Source organism: Galendromus occidentalis, unplaced genomic scaffold (assembly GCF_000255335.2).
Source record: "Galendromus occidentalis unplaced genomic scaffold, Mocc_1.1 scf7180000077116, whole genome shotgun sequence".
NCBI lineage: Eukaryota > Metazoa > Arthropoda > Arachnida > Mesostigmata > Phytoseiidae > Galendromus > Galendromus occidentalis.
Genome location: NW_003805104.1, coordinates 339,261 through 356,023, shown reverse-complemented (window position 1 = coordinate 356,023; position 16,763 = coordinate 339,261). Strand labels below are relative to the sequence as shown.

Here is a 16,763-nt window from a genome sequence, read left to right as displayed (position 1 = left end):
CTCCTTGATGCCCTGGAAATAACCAGCCTCGAGGCCTCAATTCGAGTGATCGATGTTTTCGCTGATGTCACGCTTCGACTCGAAAACCGAAGGAGATTTCGTCTTCCGTATACAGAATCGACACCCCCTCCGTCAGAGAGCGCGATAATTCTGCCGTCACCGATGGAACAGGGGAACGAAAGCAGGCGAAATTCTCATCCAACGTGAGAGTCCCGGATGAGAATTTGCCTCCGGAACAAAGAGGGAATACATAAACTTGCTGGAGCGAGGAACGGACGGACGTAATAGAAGGATGGTGCGAAAACAGATTCTTGAGCTTAAAACTTGTGCACGGAATCCTTTTCCTCTTCACCGAGCGCTATCCCGTGGTTTTGACGGGAACAAGTCTTTCATGATTCAGACGCGGCTCGCGTGAATTCGGCGCTCAAGCGCGGTATAATCCTCCTCTCTCCAGTTTCATCCGTGCTCGTATGGAAAATGACGATCCGGGCTTCCGCATACAAAAGTAATTCTTCCGCAGAATATGAGGGCGCTTTATTTTCGTTTTTTTTTTTGGTCCGTGTGTCCATATCGTCCGTGCTCGTGCTTTTAACCGGAGCCTGGAGGATTCGAAAGTCGGGAGCAGCGATGAGAATCGGACGAAGAGTGTCTCGTTTGAAATCAGGTCACACACAGGAGTCTCAGCGTCTGCTGAAGCGAACATTCCGGCAGCTTCGACCGAGTCGATCTCGAATACATTCTGAGGAGTCTTCTCACGAAAATTTTTTCTATTTGGCGCATTTAACAATACGCAAACATCGTCACCTCGTAGCTGTCGACTGATGGAAAACGCTCCGGTCCCTAATCGAATCGTAGGGACCGGACGGAGGACAGAAAGAAATTCCGAGGTCGATATCCGATGACACCGCGTCGTATCACTCATTCCAGGAGCCGCCTACTACTAGCGAGAAGAGCTCTTCCGAGAGGGGCTATGCACCAATTGGGAACGGCCCGCACGTAGCTCGCCTAAACCAATTCACTAGATGCGGGAAACAAATTAGAGCTCCCTCCGAGCCGCGACCGGACGATCCCATCGTTTCTCGCGCTCACGAGCATTCCGACGTCCTCAGAGATGGTTCAATCGATTGTTTTTGACTTTGTTCTCCCTGAGCAATGCGCGCATAATTGCCGGAGCATCTCTCGGCTATCTTGAATGCTCGGAGAAACTTGAAGAATTCCCGCGGAAGATCCTCAGAGCTCCATTCGGACAAAGAGAGGATATTAATTTGAGAGGAGATGCCCGGAATTTTTCGAGTACGCGATCGAAACAGCGAGCTCGCTCGAGCTCAAAGGAGACCCTCCTGGCGGTCTCTTTGAGTTCGCGGCGTTTTTGACAGATGAGTATGTCAATTTCGAGAGGAGGAGCGAGCAGGAGCTCGTGCGGATGACTCGGTAGGTAGGTAGACTGACAGGCAGGCAGGCCCTTCTCCTCGGAATAATCCATATTCCGCCACTCGGGTCTTCTCATTGTGATGGAGACTACGATTCCGTGTACTCTACGGAAAACTGTGGGAGGAGTGTTCGATACGGGAAATGTTCGATACCTTCGACGCTTCAAGCAGGACGGGAAATCGGGGAAAAACTTCTGAACTGAAGCTCCGGATCGACAAAAAGTCTGAGGACTCCACGAAGAGACAGATTCCACTCTCAGGTTCTATGTCGCTTCCTATTCGACTGAGCAAATAATTCCCCGCATCGATCTTCGAGCCCTGGGGACCCGGGAGGTGAAAACGGAGAGTCGAAACTCCTTCTCCCTATGACCCTGATTCGAGATTCACAATTATTGCTAGCCAGACTGGCTCCTAGCTCAATGCAGAGGCACTGAGCGTTCAGGATCTCAGATTAGAGGTCATTGCCCAGCCGGAGAACCGAACGAGGGGGGTCTGACAAACCCAGTTCGAAAACATGAGATCCCCGAGCGGGGGGCGCTCCGAGTCGCGAGACTAATCGTACTCAAATATCATTTCTCGAGGCCAGCTCGGGAATTACGCGCTGTGGGAGAAATAATTATTTGGGATAAATTCTCCGTGGAGCATCGTTTCAACCCCGTCTCGTTCGGAACTTATTTTTTTCCGTTTGGCATGTTTTATCCACCTGGTCGCTCTTTTATCCTTCTCCGGGAGCGTTCTCGTAGCCCCGCCGTCCCATCCCGTGATGTCGGTGGAGCAAACGCTCTCTGGCTGGCTTGTTCATACGAATTCCCAGGGGAACTGCGTCTCCTTCGGAGAATCGATCAACAGTTAAGGCAAGTTATTGGAAAATCAACAGTTCACAGCTCATCCCTCAGATCGGTCGATCGATCCCCCGAAACAGATTCCACGCAGTCAACAGCCGGCTCGGCCTCCTCATTCACTTGAAAGGGTGAATGGATGGGTTACTAATCGCGTGTAGCGGGGGAGCAAGTCGAGCGAATGCTCTCGTCGCGGAAAAACGTCGAAGGGAGGAGAAGTCCCTAGACAAATGTTCGCCTACGCAATTCGAATCTAGCATCCTGTCGCGGTTCTGCCGCCCGGCGACTCGATATGGTGGAAGTGGAATGGAGACGCTTTTTCCCCTTCGTCCCTCGTAGGATGCGGAATCCTGCCTTCGCCGTCGCCATACTTTCCAGAAGCACGGGGAGGGAGACGAATATGTTCGCCAACCGGAAAGGATAAAGCTGATTCATAGTGACTCCACTGTCTTTTTCTATCGCAGCTGTCGTCGAGTGACGAATAATAATATGCGAGCCATTCGGGGATCGAACTCAAAATCCGACGCTGTTGCTGTCAGCGGGCGGTAGCGACGTTTGCTGGAGATATCCTTTCCGAGAACGTTTTTTTTTTGGAAAAGTAGCGCTGCTGCTTCTCGTCGACTGGCTTCTCAATTCGTTCGTTCGTTCGTTCGCTCGCTCGTTCGTTCACTCACTCACTCTGGCGTGATGCTGTTCGAAGGATACGCTGGAGACGACGACGCACGCCCGCGCTGCAAGCACGGAGCCTAGCCGTCGACAATCCCGACGCCTGTGGTGGTTGTGTCGTCGGCTGGTGGGCAATTCCGGTGATGGTGGTCGCGGCAGCGGTCGACGGCAACGTCTTTGTTGCTGCCGCCACCGTCACCGTAGCATGAGCCGTAGCACGGACCAACGGGCGAGCGTTAAAAGGAATTCGGATTTTTTCGTTCTCCATTCGTTTGATTTCTCCCAGCCGTCGTTGGACGGCCGTCGGCTGCGCAAAAAGAACGTGGAATCATTCTTTCAACTGCCGTTTGCTATCTTGGGAATGTTTAGAGACAGCCAGCCCGCCCGCCAGCCAGAGAGTCCGACAGACAGACGGACGGACAGACAACCGGCCCGAACGCTCGTCGGCTCGCCCGACCACAGTCGTCATCTCTTCCGAACGCTCCACGTTCGTTCCTGATTTCGTTCAGAGTTCCTCGCGATTTCTCCCGCAGATGACGCCGCGGCGCTCTTCGGTCGGTCGCGGCCACCGCTCTCGGTTCGCCTCCGATTGTTGCTCCACGCGCCCGTATGTCTGTACGTTCTGTCGGTCGTTGGTTCGTGGGTTCGTTCGTTCGACCCAGCGTTGTCATTGTTTTTGTGGAGCGACGATAACGGAAAAACGAATTTTCACACTGCTGACTAAGACCTACGTGCAATCAGCAGCCAACTCTCGCCGACGACATTCTGCGTCGCTAATGTTCGCGAGCGTATCGAGAAATCGTTCTCACTTCCTATTCGGCGGTCGGTCGCTTCTTCGAACGGGCGGGCGGGAGGAATTGCGTACAGTACGGGACCGCCTGCGTCTCTCTTGTCGCCGACGCACAGCTTTCAACGTTTCAGAACTTGGAAGGAAGAAACTGCGTCCACGTCATCCAATTTTCCCCGGGCCCAGTCAACGGTCATGTCAGTGATTGATGGAAAGCAAAAAACAACTTTCCGAGCGGTCGAGATGCTAGGGTTCCCAGCTAAGTTAAGCTGGCCTCAGCTAGTCAGCACTCGAGGCCTGGATGATCCATAGCCTCGGAGAACGAGCCGTATTTGATGAATGGATAGAATTCCTTCAATTATGTTTTTTCCTCTCAGCTCGATCCTGTGGGCCTCGTTTTTCCTGTTCCTGATCCCCTTCAATTCGATCGGTCGCCACCCGAGGTCAAATTGCTTATCGATCGATGTCATCTGACGGACGGACTCATGCCGGCGATGTCGGACAAGATGACTAGTTCATGCCCTTGTAATGTTCACCATAGAATCCGACGGCCCTCTGTGTTCCGACCTAACAGTTCGTTCTATGGGAGCGTATGTACATACGTCGCTCAACAGCTACACGATCATTTCAGAATCGGAGGCTCCTACGAGAGACGATATGTCGCAGAGGACTCGATCGAATCCTACACGATATCTAGGAGAGAATGTGATTTCATAATCTGTTGCGATTCAACACAAAAATCCCACCCAATATAAATGATGTGACTCCTCTCGGAATTATTCCGTGTTGGAAGAGAGATGTCTCGCTCTTCCAGTCGGACAGTCTCCTCTCGGGAAACAACCCCCAGGATTTTTATATGGTTCTTCGCACACTTCCTCGCTATTTTTGGGGCTCAGTTTCCTCCCTCCGAATCCCCGATCGCTGCCGTAGGGACGTGTGATTTTTTGCTGGTCTTCGACTTATGTACCTACATGCTTTGATCAAAAATTTTCATGGGGAGTTGTGGAACGCGCTCGAACCAAAGATGTTACGATCTCGACCTTGGAAAGCAATCTCTGCACGAATTTGATAGCATCCCGTCTGGAGTTACAACGGCGCGGGGTGTCGTCGTTCTCAGAGCCTATTGCCGGTCATTTGGTCCACGTCGTCTGCGGTCACCGTGAGGGAGATTACACATCGCGGGACTGGAGAACGCACTCGAGGCGCTGCTGGGGAAAAAAGGGATTTCGCAGGCCGAATCTCGCTACTCGGCCGGACAAAATTGAGCTCTTTTAATAATGAGGAGCAACGCTGCCGTTGTCTGGATAGACGTGAGACGAAGTTACACTCTCGCTCGGCACTCGAGAGTAAAGAGAAATTCCTTGCTCTACTCTTCGCGAGCCGGGGTCGAGAAGGCATTCTCCGCACTCAGATTCCAGAGAGAGTGGAAGCTAGGCTCCGCGGAATTCACGCGAGGCACAATGAATTCTCGACAGACAAAAACTGTCGCCTCCACCTCGAGCCTCCGCCTAATCACAGAGAGCAGTTGCCGAGTCTCGAGGTCTAGCTCGAGGAATTCTCCGCAACCGAACACGCTGACCATTAGAGGGGCGATATACAGATTTAATACAGAGACGCGGACAACGACGCGACGCATCACGAAAAAAAAAATGGCCTCGAGTGTTGAGAGACTTTCACATAAGGCACGAACTTTGCAGTGGGGCAGCGGTCCCTACGCGAATCAGGGCAGACTCCGGAGTCCTGGGTCCCGCCGTGCGAAGACCGCCGCGACAGATGGAAGATTTGGAAGAGAAAATGAAATAAATCGATGCTCTCGTTCCACCACGAGTCAACTCACTGTTGAGACCGTCGGGACGACCACCCGGTGTTTTCGTTTTTTCCTCTCAGCTCGCAGCTTGGGCTCAGTATCATACGGGTATCTGAAGCGGCTCATCTTCTCTAGGTTTCTCGTTTCCCCGAAAAAAGTACTCGAGCTCAACAGGGCTCCGATTGACGTTCCTCCGTTGTTCCCGTTCCCTTTTTCCTCCAATGTTCCTCTCCTTTTCTGTCCTCACTCCTTCAGCTGCTGGTAGCGTCGGCAGCCTATCGCGCACTCCTCTCCCCTCCCCATTCCTTCTCTATTTCTTCCTCAGTTTTAGCAGCGGGATGGAACAGGAGGAGGAAGATTGTTCAAGGCGGGAGAAGGGGGATGGGGGAGCGGGATCTGGGAAGAATCGGAAGGAGGACTTTTTCCTGAGTCCGACCGCGTGCCGGCCGAGTCTTCGCGGTGCTTGCCCGAGCGCCAGCCAGACAGTCAGTCAGCCCGCTAGTCGGTCCGAAGGCGCAATCTCGTCGGCCTTCCGGAATCGGAGGAATAGTTCCTGAGTCTTCTGCTTATTTAACATTTTCCGCGCGCGGAACTCTCGCAGAGGGCGAGCTCGGCGGAAAGATCGACGGGAGGCGTCAGCCGGACTCCGAATGGACTTCGCAAGGGCCCGCTCAATCATATCGAAGCGTCCAATCGCGGTCGAACTCTGAAGGAATTTCACGGTGAGTCGACATCGCTCGCGAAAGCGAACGGCATTCTCTCCGGAGTGTCCAACAGCCCGGCTATCGGGAAGCGCGATCCCGGGGGCTACCGTGCTCGGAGAAAAGTTTCCACACGAGCGAGATTCTGAGAATCGTGTGCCTGCCGTGCAAGGCTCCGCGTTTTTTTTCTGCTTGGCTGTGTTCGTTCGTGACGAAGACAAGCTCTGGAGCTGATGTCTCCCGGAATCTCGCGAGCTTCTCTTTCAAAGTGATTCGAGCTCTGTTTACCTGGCCAACGATCCACCGAAATCCATTGACACGCTAATAGGTTCTCCAGAGAGGTCTTTTGAGTCTAGCTGATCACGCTTCTTCCGCGTGGGTATCTGCATATCATCTGAGTTTTTCCTCGTCCCACAACACCGTGGCTAGATGTATGTGGCTGAGACGCAGCCTCTGCCCCTGAATGTTCCGGAGTGCTCGAGATTTCTCCTCGAGGACATCGAGTAGTGCTCGGTGAACGAAATCCAAAACCGCGAAATTACTCTCTACGGACGGAATAATACATTGTCCGCTCGCACAAACGGCGGCGAGAAAATCAAGAGCGACGAACGTTTTCCGTCTCAAAGCGTGTTCACTTGAGCGCACGAAACCAAGGTGTCGGGAGGAACGCCGCCGAAGAATATGTCCTCACGGAAGTGCAATTGAGCTCTAATTACTTTGCTCCTCCTCCGTCCCCTCTCCCTCGATCGCTGCTTGCTCCGAAGATTGTCATCATCCCTGTGGTCATCATCATTGCTGTTGGTTATTACGATCACCTGCTGTAGGAGGGAGTATATTATCGCGCCTTCGCGGGCGCTCAAGCGGCTCGACTACCTTTGATGGCTTAACCGATCTTGAATATAAATAGCCGTGCTCTCATCGAGGGCAGCGTTCGTGGTTTCCCACTTGCTCGCCTCGGATCCCCGCTGAAACAGGACGTGTAGTGAACTGTGTATCTTTGCTGCGGGAGCTTCGCCGAGAAGAGGCCAACCCGGCAAGCTCGCCCGGCTCACCTCGCCGGGCTCGCACTGGATCGTTTCCCGCAGGAGAGCTCTGAACATTACGACTGCGATGTACTCAATTCCGAGACCTCCACAAAACCTTCCCGGCAGGAGCGAGAGCCTCGACTTCTATCGTTCGACCACCCGATTCGCAGGAAATCATCAGCTCCCAGGACAAGTCGTCGATTATTAGATCTTCATGAGCAGTCGAAACTGCTCATACGGCGCGGGGAAAAACTGAGAAGTTCTCCGACTCGGGAGATCCTGATGTATGTTTGTCGGCATGATTTTTAGGCAGACTGAATTCATCCATTAAAGTGACGGGCTCGCTTTGATCAGCACTGAGGTCGCTCCAGGTCGTCGTCTTTCTCTCTTTCTTGAATCGCAGGCGGGAGTCGACATCGGCGATGTGCTATCGCAACAATATTTCCGAACGATTTTCCGCACTCACGAGCGGGGCAGTTCACCGTCGCGGAGAGAACGAGCTATTTTGCTCTGTGGAGACCAAGCAATTATCGGATTTGGGACTGCCTCCGACGCCATTCACAAATCGGAGCTCTCGCGAGATCTGATTCCCTCTTTCAGGCTAGCAAAGCACTGGTCACATTGCCCCCGGCCTCTCGACGGACTGGCACTCGATGATAGCCGGAAAGTAAGAGGCTACCTCTCCACGGCTCGATCCATGGAAAATCGCCGACTCGTGTGCGGCTCAGGAATAAATAATCGTCCCCATGGTGAAAGCTTGAGATGACGTCGCGCGTGATGGTGTCTCAGACCTGATTAGCGGAATATTGTTGTCTATTGTTCGCGGAACGGCATTCGATGAGCCCAACATTCGTTGTAGAAGAGCCCCAGAGACCTAATCGAGCTCGATGCGAAATCGACAACTTAGTCAGAAGGTACTGGAGCGCGGCTCGATCAAAAAATCTTCGAGAAATCCGGTGCGGCTGTCCGAAATTCCCACCTGTCCTTCCCCGTTGGAAATCTAAATGGGATCGAGACCAAAGCACTCCAGGAGGAGTTCCTATCGTCCAACGACTCCTTCGGGCTCGGTCGGGGTTTTCGGGAGTTTTATATGTACTGCTACTCGGACTCCTCACAGTCGGAGCCTTCCCCTGGGTCGATTACGCTCCGAAGTCGAATCCTCAGAGCGCTCATTAAAATTGAAGTGAACCTGATCTTCCGAACGTCTCTCTGAGCAACAGCAGCACGGGGACTTAATCCTTCTCTCCGCGCCAGCGTTTCGCAGGGTTTCGAGGAAGCGGCTAGTTAAGCGTGATTTCGCTCATGGTGCTAAGCACCCACATCCTGATCGGAGATTCGAAACAGGCGGTCTAAGTTATTCTGATTACGCTCTCGGAAGTTTTTGTAGCGGAATCAGGAAAAATCCTAGGATCGGAAACCGCTCAGGACGAGGGCGAACGTCCGCTTTTCAGGACCGGTGACCACACCGGAACCATTTTCCATCAGCTCTTTGGAAATGGAAGTTTGGCGACAATCCTCCTGGCTAGAGTGAAAACCAGAGAATCTACATGATATGTATGTGAGCCGGTCGCGAGAGCTCCCACGCTGTAGTGTTCGCACTCTCAAGTACGAGAGGGGACTCGAGACTCGACTCGGTCCGACGGGGAATAATCATCCGGACGCTTTCGATTTTCCGAGGATTCATCCACAATTTGTGCAAGCCAACTGCCAACTCCTCTTTTGGTGTCATACACCCGATTATCTGCAGAGGGCATGAAAACTCGGTGACGGTATAGAGCCGCTGCGGGAGGACTCCTCTGGCGACAGAAACCTCGGGTAAAGCGTTTCGAAGCCATAAGTTTTGATGGTCGAGCGTTCCCGACTCCCCGCGGCAGAAGTGGAACTGTCTTGTCTCGGGTTTCCTCAAACTTGAGGTCTTCCCAGGGACGGATCCAGAGAACAGATTCATAGATACGTGCGAGTTTATTCTCTCAGCAGCTGGGATCGCGCATCCTTCCCGGAGCCGTCGTGGAGACCGTGACGGAAAACCTCACAGGGATTCCTGCCGGAAAAGAACGTCTACCGTTCGGGCGGCATGTTCTCACAACGCGCACTTCACGAGCTCTCCCGATATGTTGGACGATCACAGCCGATAACTGATGATGGGCATTACGCCGAGCAGCTGGGGAATAGACGGGCTCCCGCTGGGAAAGCGGTTTGTGGAACGGATATGAATGAATATATTCTCGTAATGTTCCGACTACGCAAAGGTATATATTCAGAAGCGCGGGACCGGACCGAGAAATTCTGGCATTTCCCCCATATGAAGTTCACGGACAGCCGAGCGTGTGGATCGCCGTATTGAAATGAGGAAAATATTAACTCGATTCGGTACTGTACGGCCTGCTCGGAAAAAGGAAGGGGCATCTGCGGATGGTTTTGAAAAATAGACGGGCACGCCCGTGCAATAGAAGAAATGCGGTGAGTGACGCTCGGCTCATGTCGGACTGAACGAAATTGAGAAGGACATGGCGGAGACATAGCGACGGAAGTCCCGGAGCACAAAAGGCTCGGGCTCGATATTCGCTCGGAAATTTACTTGGGGAAAGACGTTCACACGGCTCTCCGGCTCAAGGTTCCCGATATTGCGCAGCCGATTCACGCCTGAGTTCTCCGGAAATATTCCGATAGTGTCGAGAACGGCGTGAGACTCCGAGATGGAAAGTAGGCAAACCAGCCATCCAGGCTCTAACTTTCTACTCCGCTGATCAAAACTTTTTGAAACAAATCGTTTCTGCACGCTGTCCCGTAGTCGTGCGTTCCGGGAAGAACTCATTTCGCCCTGACCGAATAATTACACTCGCGAGCATTCGGTCACTTTGAAGTATTCCTCACTGGATAGAGGAAGTCGTCGAGTATACTTCGCCCTTCCCCAACTCCCCTCCTCTCCCCAGCCTCCCTCCCCTCCCCAAGTCCCCTCCCCATTCCCCTCCCCCGTCGCCGCCGAACACAAACTTATGACGACGCATATTCTAAAGAGTGCATGTCGGAACTCACCGAGGATTGATGAGAACTGCTGTTGGTCGTCTCGCCTTCCTCAATTCCATATTCCTGTGTACTCAAACTGAGTCCAGAACCACACGACTCTGAATGACGCATTCTCAAAGGTCGTAACGAATCCATTTCAACACCGGAATTCGAGACAGTCTGAAGGGTCACAACATGTGGAGTTGGTTGCTGCTGCTGATTATGTTGTTGTTGCGATTGTTGTTCTTGTGGGCAATCTACTTTCGGTAGTTGTGCTTGCTGCTCCGACGGCGTTTGCGTCGGGGGCGGCATTTGTGACTGCTGTTGGTGATTTTCAGAAGACGACGATGACGATGCGTTGTCGGCTGGAAATTCACTGCTACTGGAATTAGTAGTTGCGCGTCTCTGTGCTCTGGCCTTGGCTTCGAGCTGTTGGTGTTGCAATGCCAATTGGGACATATTCGTATCGGCGTGTTGTTGCGCCAGTTGTGTGAGGTTGGCAGGATGCGAGGCGTGCCGGAGCAGGTGGTGTTCAGCTTCCAGAGCCGAAACGCCCATAGTGTCTCCGTCGGGTGATATGGGCGGACTCGAGGCATCGGATTCAGGTGATCCTTCCTCGACCTCAGTGTTTACGATAACGATAGGAGGCGGGGAGAATTTCTTCTCGCACCCTGCACGTCGTCTTAACGAGTTGTTGTCACATGAAGAAGCCACGCTGTGCTGGGCCGCTAACGGCTGCTGCGTCGCCGCAATAGCTGCTTTGTTTCGGGCTGCTAGCGTTTTCTTTCTTTCCATCGCTCGGCGAGCTCGTTTTCGAGCGGCCATGAAGATTTTGATGTAGACAAAAACCATCACCACGGCAGGAACGTAGAAGCTGCCGAGAGCCGAGTATAAAACGTAGCCCAGATCCTCGGACACTGAGCACTGCGGCAGCGAATTCTTTTGTTCGGACCTTTTCCGCCAGCCGATCAACGGCGGTAGGGAAATCAGCGCTGAGAGTAGCCACACTCCACATATCATCACAACGGCGCGGGACGCGGTTCGTTTTCGCAGGTACTCGACCGCGTGCGTCACGCTCCAGTAACGGTCTAAGGATATCAAGCACAAATTGTTGATTGATGCGGTGCAGATGAGAACGTCCAGAGCGGCGTGTATGTCGCACCAAAGTCCACCGAAAATCCAGTAGCCCATCAGTTCTCGGGCCAACGAGAACGGCATGATGAGCAAACCGATGAGAAAGTCACTCACTGCCAACGACGCTATAAACCAATTCTGTGTTGTTTTCAAAGACTTCTCCGTGGCAATCGCTATGCACACGAGCATATTGCCGACGACGATAACGATCATGATCAGGGTAACAAGAACAGCCGTCACAATAAATCCTATTTCCGGAGTTTTGGCAAATGGTCCCGGTATCGTGTAGTTGCTGTTGGGGTCGCTGCCGCTCTCGAAGCCGAGTCCTTCTTCGTAGCTCCGGGCCACTTCATCGTCCCATTCGAATGAGTGATTCAGAGACGATGAGGTCGCCGCGGTAATCATCGTGGAAGCCGGGCAATCGCGAGAAAAAATCCCTGGTCTCAGTCAGTCAGCGAGTGAGTGAGTGAGTCGGTGAGCCAGTCAGTCAGTCAGTCAGTTCGTTAGTCAATAGTTGCGGTAGTTGTGGCTGCTTGAAAAAATATACGGCGCGGATACGTTGCCCAGATGATCGTTCGTCTGTCTGTCTGATCGAGATCGACCGATCCGCTCTGGGTGTTCCGGCTCGTGGAACGTCCCGTTGAGAAGCGCTCGCCGTCGCTCGACGTTCTTAAGTCGGCCTCAGCAATTATTTGCCGTCAGCAAATCCATGCCAGCGCTTTAGGCGAGCTCACACATGACGTTTGAATTCTTTTTGTAGTCATCCAACATTTCTTCTCCGCTTCTCTTTTGTTTGTTTGTTCGTTCGATCGTTGCGTTTCAGTTTGATCTGGTGTTGTCTCTGTCGCTCGCTTGCTCGCGGCATATTTTTTGATCTGACGTCTACGTAGGCATTCGCTGTACGAGAAGAAATTGTTTCGAACTCCGGCAACACCAGCTGGTCAGGATGCCATGCTTGCCCTGATGCTCGAGTGCGCTCGTTCCTTACGATCTGCTTTCTCTCAGCCGGAGCTCCGTTCGATTCCTGCTCGCTTGCTTGCTCGCTGGCCCGCCCGTTTGCCTGCCTGCCTGCCTGGCCGCCTGCTCGCTTGCTCGCGAGTCGACCTGCGTTTCCAGCGGCGGGATAGTCCGCCCGTCAGCTTGCCAACCAACCGAGTTGCCTGCTAGCTAACTAAGCAGGGGTGCAACCGACCATTCGTCGAATCAGCCCGCTGCCACTCGTCAGTCAGTGGACCAGTTAGCCGGCCAGCGCACCAGCCAAGCAGTCGATATGATCGCGAGCAACTCCGGAATCGTCCAGATCGGATGGCCGGACGCTGTGAGGGGTCCGGACCTAAAGTCGTCGTACGGTCTCCCGCGCACTCCGCTTCGGAAACCTCGGGCTCGGCAGGAGGTACAAGCTCAGCCCGTGGCAGGTTATCTTCGTCGAAGATTAGACGGGAGTGTGAAGTCCGCCGTTGAACGTCGAAGCTTGGAATAGACTTCAGGACTCGATAATGAGCACCCAGCCGGCCCTTGGTCGTTTATCATAAACAACAAACAAATAACAATTCACCGAAGAGCAGTGTCGCCTAGATGGCTGTGCAGCGGAAGTTGTGCAGATACTCGAGTCGACCGTCCTGACTATGCACGGAGACGACGAAGACGACCGAGCGAGCGACCGACTGACTGATGGATGAAGTGGCTCCAAGTTGGAGCGGCAGCCTTATGATCGATGTTAAGAACGAGCTCCACGGCACGAGTGCGCCGACAGGTATCGTGGAAGCTGCTGCTACTGTTGCATGTCGTAGTCGTTGCTGCTGCTTCTTCTACTCTGTCGACGACGGCGACGCGCGGCGGCGGTAGTGGTGGTAGTGGTGGTGGCGGCGGCGGTGGCGGCAACGGCAAGACTCGTTGATTAACAGCAGAACTTGCTCGCGCCCTCTTCTCGGCTATGTCCGATCAATTCTCGAGGGCGATATCAATCAACTTAAGATAGCTAAGATTTCTCTCTCGATGGTGGTGGCGGCGACGGCTTTGGCGGCGAAGGTAGCAACAGCGGCGATGGCGGTGGCGGCGAAGGCAGCAGCAGCATTAGCGTCGCTTGTAGCGCTGTTCAATCGCTCAGCGAAATCATCGCTCGTTGTTGCTGTCGTCGATGTTGTCGATGTCGCCGTTGTTGTTGTTGTTGTTGTTGTCGTTGTTGTGGTTCTTCTCCTTCTTCTCCTTGTTACCTTCGGCGTTCTTATGTGTTTGGTCGCTGCTGCTGCTCCGGCTGTTGTTGTCGTCGGTGTTGTCAATGAGATTTCGAGTCGGAGATCGGCGGGGCACTCGCTTACAGCATGTGGCGAACAAACTTCCTTTGTGTCTCTCGCTTCAGAAGTTTTTTGCTGCCAGTGTCGAAAGCAAACAGCGAATATCGCTTGCATATTCCACCGATGTTAGTCAAGGAAACAGCAGCAAAAACAGCTACCTACTCTCTCGCTCGTTCGCTCGTTTGCACGCGCGCTAGGCTCGCTTTGCCCGTCGGCGTGTCCGCCGTCCTGCTTGCTTGCTTGCCTGCCTGCCTTCTTCCCTCGCTTTCCTCCGTTTCTGCCGGCCAAGTCGCCTTCAAGGGAATTTATTCCCTCGGGAGCAGGAAATTTTTGTTAAGTTCCGCAGCTTCCGCTCCAAGGGTATGTTGTACTGTTGCTCTAAGAGGCGTGAACGCTCCTCTGCTTGTTTACGTCTCCCACGCGACGATGAGAACATCGACAGCTTAGCCTCGACACTTTTCGTATGAGGTTCGGCGCACTCCGAGATCTCTCCACCTCAGGAAGGGAGCATCTCGTTTGGCTTCAACCACATGTCGCTCGAGTGAAACACTAACAACATTCGAAGATACTTTCGGTGTTCTCCATTCTCGATGTCGATTGGTTGCCCGCTTCAGGCCGCATGGGGTTCCCGCCGCTCATCGTCGGAGTCGCCGTCGTTTCATGATTACGGAACCGAAGTTTCATAGATCCTGAGAGAGAGAGCGAGGACCGCGATTCGGTGAGGATCGTGACGCCAGCCCGGCAGCCCGCCTCTACTCCTGTTGTCCCGTTCCGGCTCAACTAGTCGTCGTCGTCGTCGTCGCTCCGGTATCACAACTGGTCGGTGTTTGTCTACCCGGTCAAGCGATCGCGGATAATGTCGATCCGCGGACTTGTCGCTGCTTTCCTCTTGGGCTCAGAGACGCGATGAGGCAACGTAAGACTTTCGCTTTGGTCGAGAGAGCTTTATTTACTCTTCAAGGATCACTCTTCCTGTAGTCGTGATAGCGCTGCTGTTGACGTCGTTTGCCCACAACCGTGAATCCCGACAAGTCGACTGTTTCCGAATGGAATAACTGTGTGACCATAACCCTGAATAAGATATGGGCTCGAATGAAGAAACACGTGTCGGGGATTAGCGACCGAGTGAGTAGGTTGAAGAGTGAATTAATGATCAGTTTACGGCTCAGAAAACGAGCGTCCGTATCCCACCGAGAGTCACAGGGGAACACTGAATGATCGACGGATTATTCGGCAGCTCGGAACTTCAACACCAGCACCTCGTTCATCCACCAACGACGACGACGATCGGGACAGCTGCGATCATAGAGTTCGGAAATCTACTGACAAGCGAATCACAGGTCCTGGAACAGGCGACGGAACGACGAATTGTTGACGGTCGACACGGCGTTCTCCGTGAGATGATTACGTTGCTCCGATGAGAGATTCGGCTTCGTGGCGCGTTCCGCTGTCTTGCTCCCATCGTCCTCCGACTAGGTCTGGACTCTCGGAGAGACGGAATCTTCGCGTTCCCGTATCTCAGCCTTTCCTTCTGGGAGGAAGATAATATCACCGTGAGCTTACGATTCGTCAGAGAGTGAAAATTTGCATGTGGCACGTGCAGCCTCGAGCCTGTCAGTGTTGTTCCAAGTGAACTGGTGCAACTTCATGGCTGTGAGTGTTGTTCCCACACTGAACTCGTGCCGCATTCATTCGATCTCCGTGTGGAGCGTATTCCTCCCTCGGAAGTCCCGATCGGTGTATTCCTCTGCTCGACAGTCTTCGATGTTGTATCCGTAGTCGGCGATGATCTCAAAACAATGCGAACACGTTCCGACACTGATTGCCCGGCATGTGATCGACGCGCCGATGATTATTCATTTTGCACCGAACTGAGCACTGAGACGTGAATTTGAACAACAATTCCTCTCGGACGTATTGCAATCGGCCCGAGGAAGCTCGGGCAGCCTGTTGACGACGGCGAACAGCCGGGTCTCGTTGCAAGTTGAGATCGAGCCCGGAGAACAGTTATACTCTTTCGAGGAGTTTGCACTTTCCTCCTGTTTCCTTTGTTTTCCTCGCGATCTGTACGGGAATCGGGCCGGCCAGCGAGTTCCTCGCTAGTTCCTCGGCTTGCCTGCTCGCACTTGCAGTTCACTGAGGGCTACGTCGACAGTTCAACAACATGCAAAAGGTTCCACTGCAGCTGCAACTGCGTATCGCTGCTGGATTCGCCCGCAAACCATCTGACACACAACACAACGAGGACGACGGATGGATACCATCGATATCCGTCGCTCCTCTTCACGAACAACGAGCTACTGCCTACTGAAAGATGCCGCGTCGCTTCGGGATAACGGCAACGGTAGCAACTAGTCGCATCCGTTGCGGCCTCCTTCGACAGCAGTCGTAGTTGTAGCAGTGGCAGCAGCAGCACAGTCGTAAGCTACTCACTTACTGTATAGAAAGCCCTCCTCTGCTGCCTACCAACGAGCCAGCCAGCCAGCTCGACCGCCCGCCCGCCCGACCAAGCTCCTAGACATGGACCCTTTCCGTTCCCTTGCACAAGGACAGCGAGTAACCCTCCCTCTTCCAGCTGCCATGGCCGCCTTCGCCGCCGTCCCAACCGCTGCTGCCACCGCCGCTGCCGCTACCATCACCTCGTCGACGTCGTCGTCGACGTCGTCGTCCACTCTGACATGGAGAAGCGACCCCGTAGACGGGCGGGCGGACGGACGGCCGGCCCGGTGGCGGATGGACGAAGCGACGGGGAGAAGAATAGAGTTTCGGTCGGATCTACAGATACGGGGATGGACGGCCCGAAGACGTACGCAGAAACCGACCAGGAGACCTACATGACTCTTTCCCCTCCTGCCCCCGGCCCGCTTGCCTCCTTCGTCTTAGGGAATCCGCGACTCGCCGTTGCCCGTGATGCTTCCTTCGTATGCGACGCACAAAGAACGAAAGACGACGGAAAAATGTCTATCTGAGCAGCAGCGATGTGCTTCGAAACAAGCTATGTCGTAATACCTCCTCTCGATTCCCCCCCCCGCTCGGAGCATCCGGAGATACGTTCGTTGTCCTGAATACCGCGG

At 53.6% G+C, this 16,763-nt stretch overlaps 1 protein-coding gene across 1 annotated transcript in view; it reads right to left on the bottom strand.

The window, feature by feature from the left end:
- The window catches only part of LOC100900056 (alpha-2C adrenergic receptor-like), a 31,001-nt gene extending 19,201 nt beyond the window's left edge, over positions 1-11,800 (bottom strand). The window contains exon 1 of the mRNA XM_003740993.1: positions 10,292-11,800. Within this exon, the coding sequence (XP_003741041.1) occupies positions 10,292-11,800 (1,509 nt within the window). The remainder of the gene's footprint in view (positions 1-10,291) is intronic.
- Between the last annotated feature and the right edge of the window lie 4,963 nt (positions 11,801-16,763).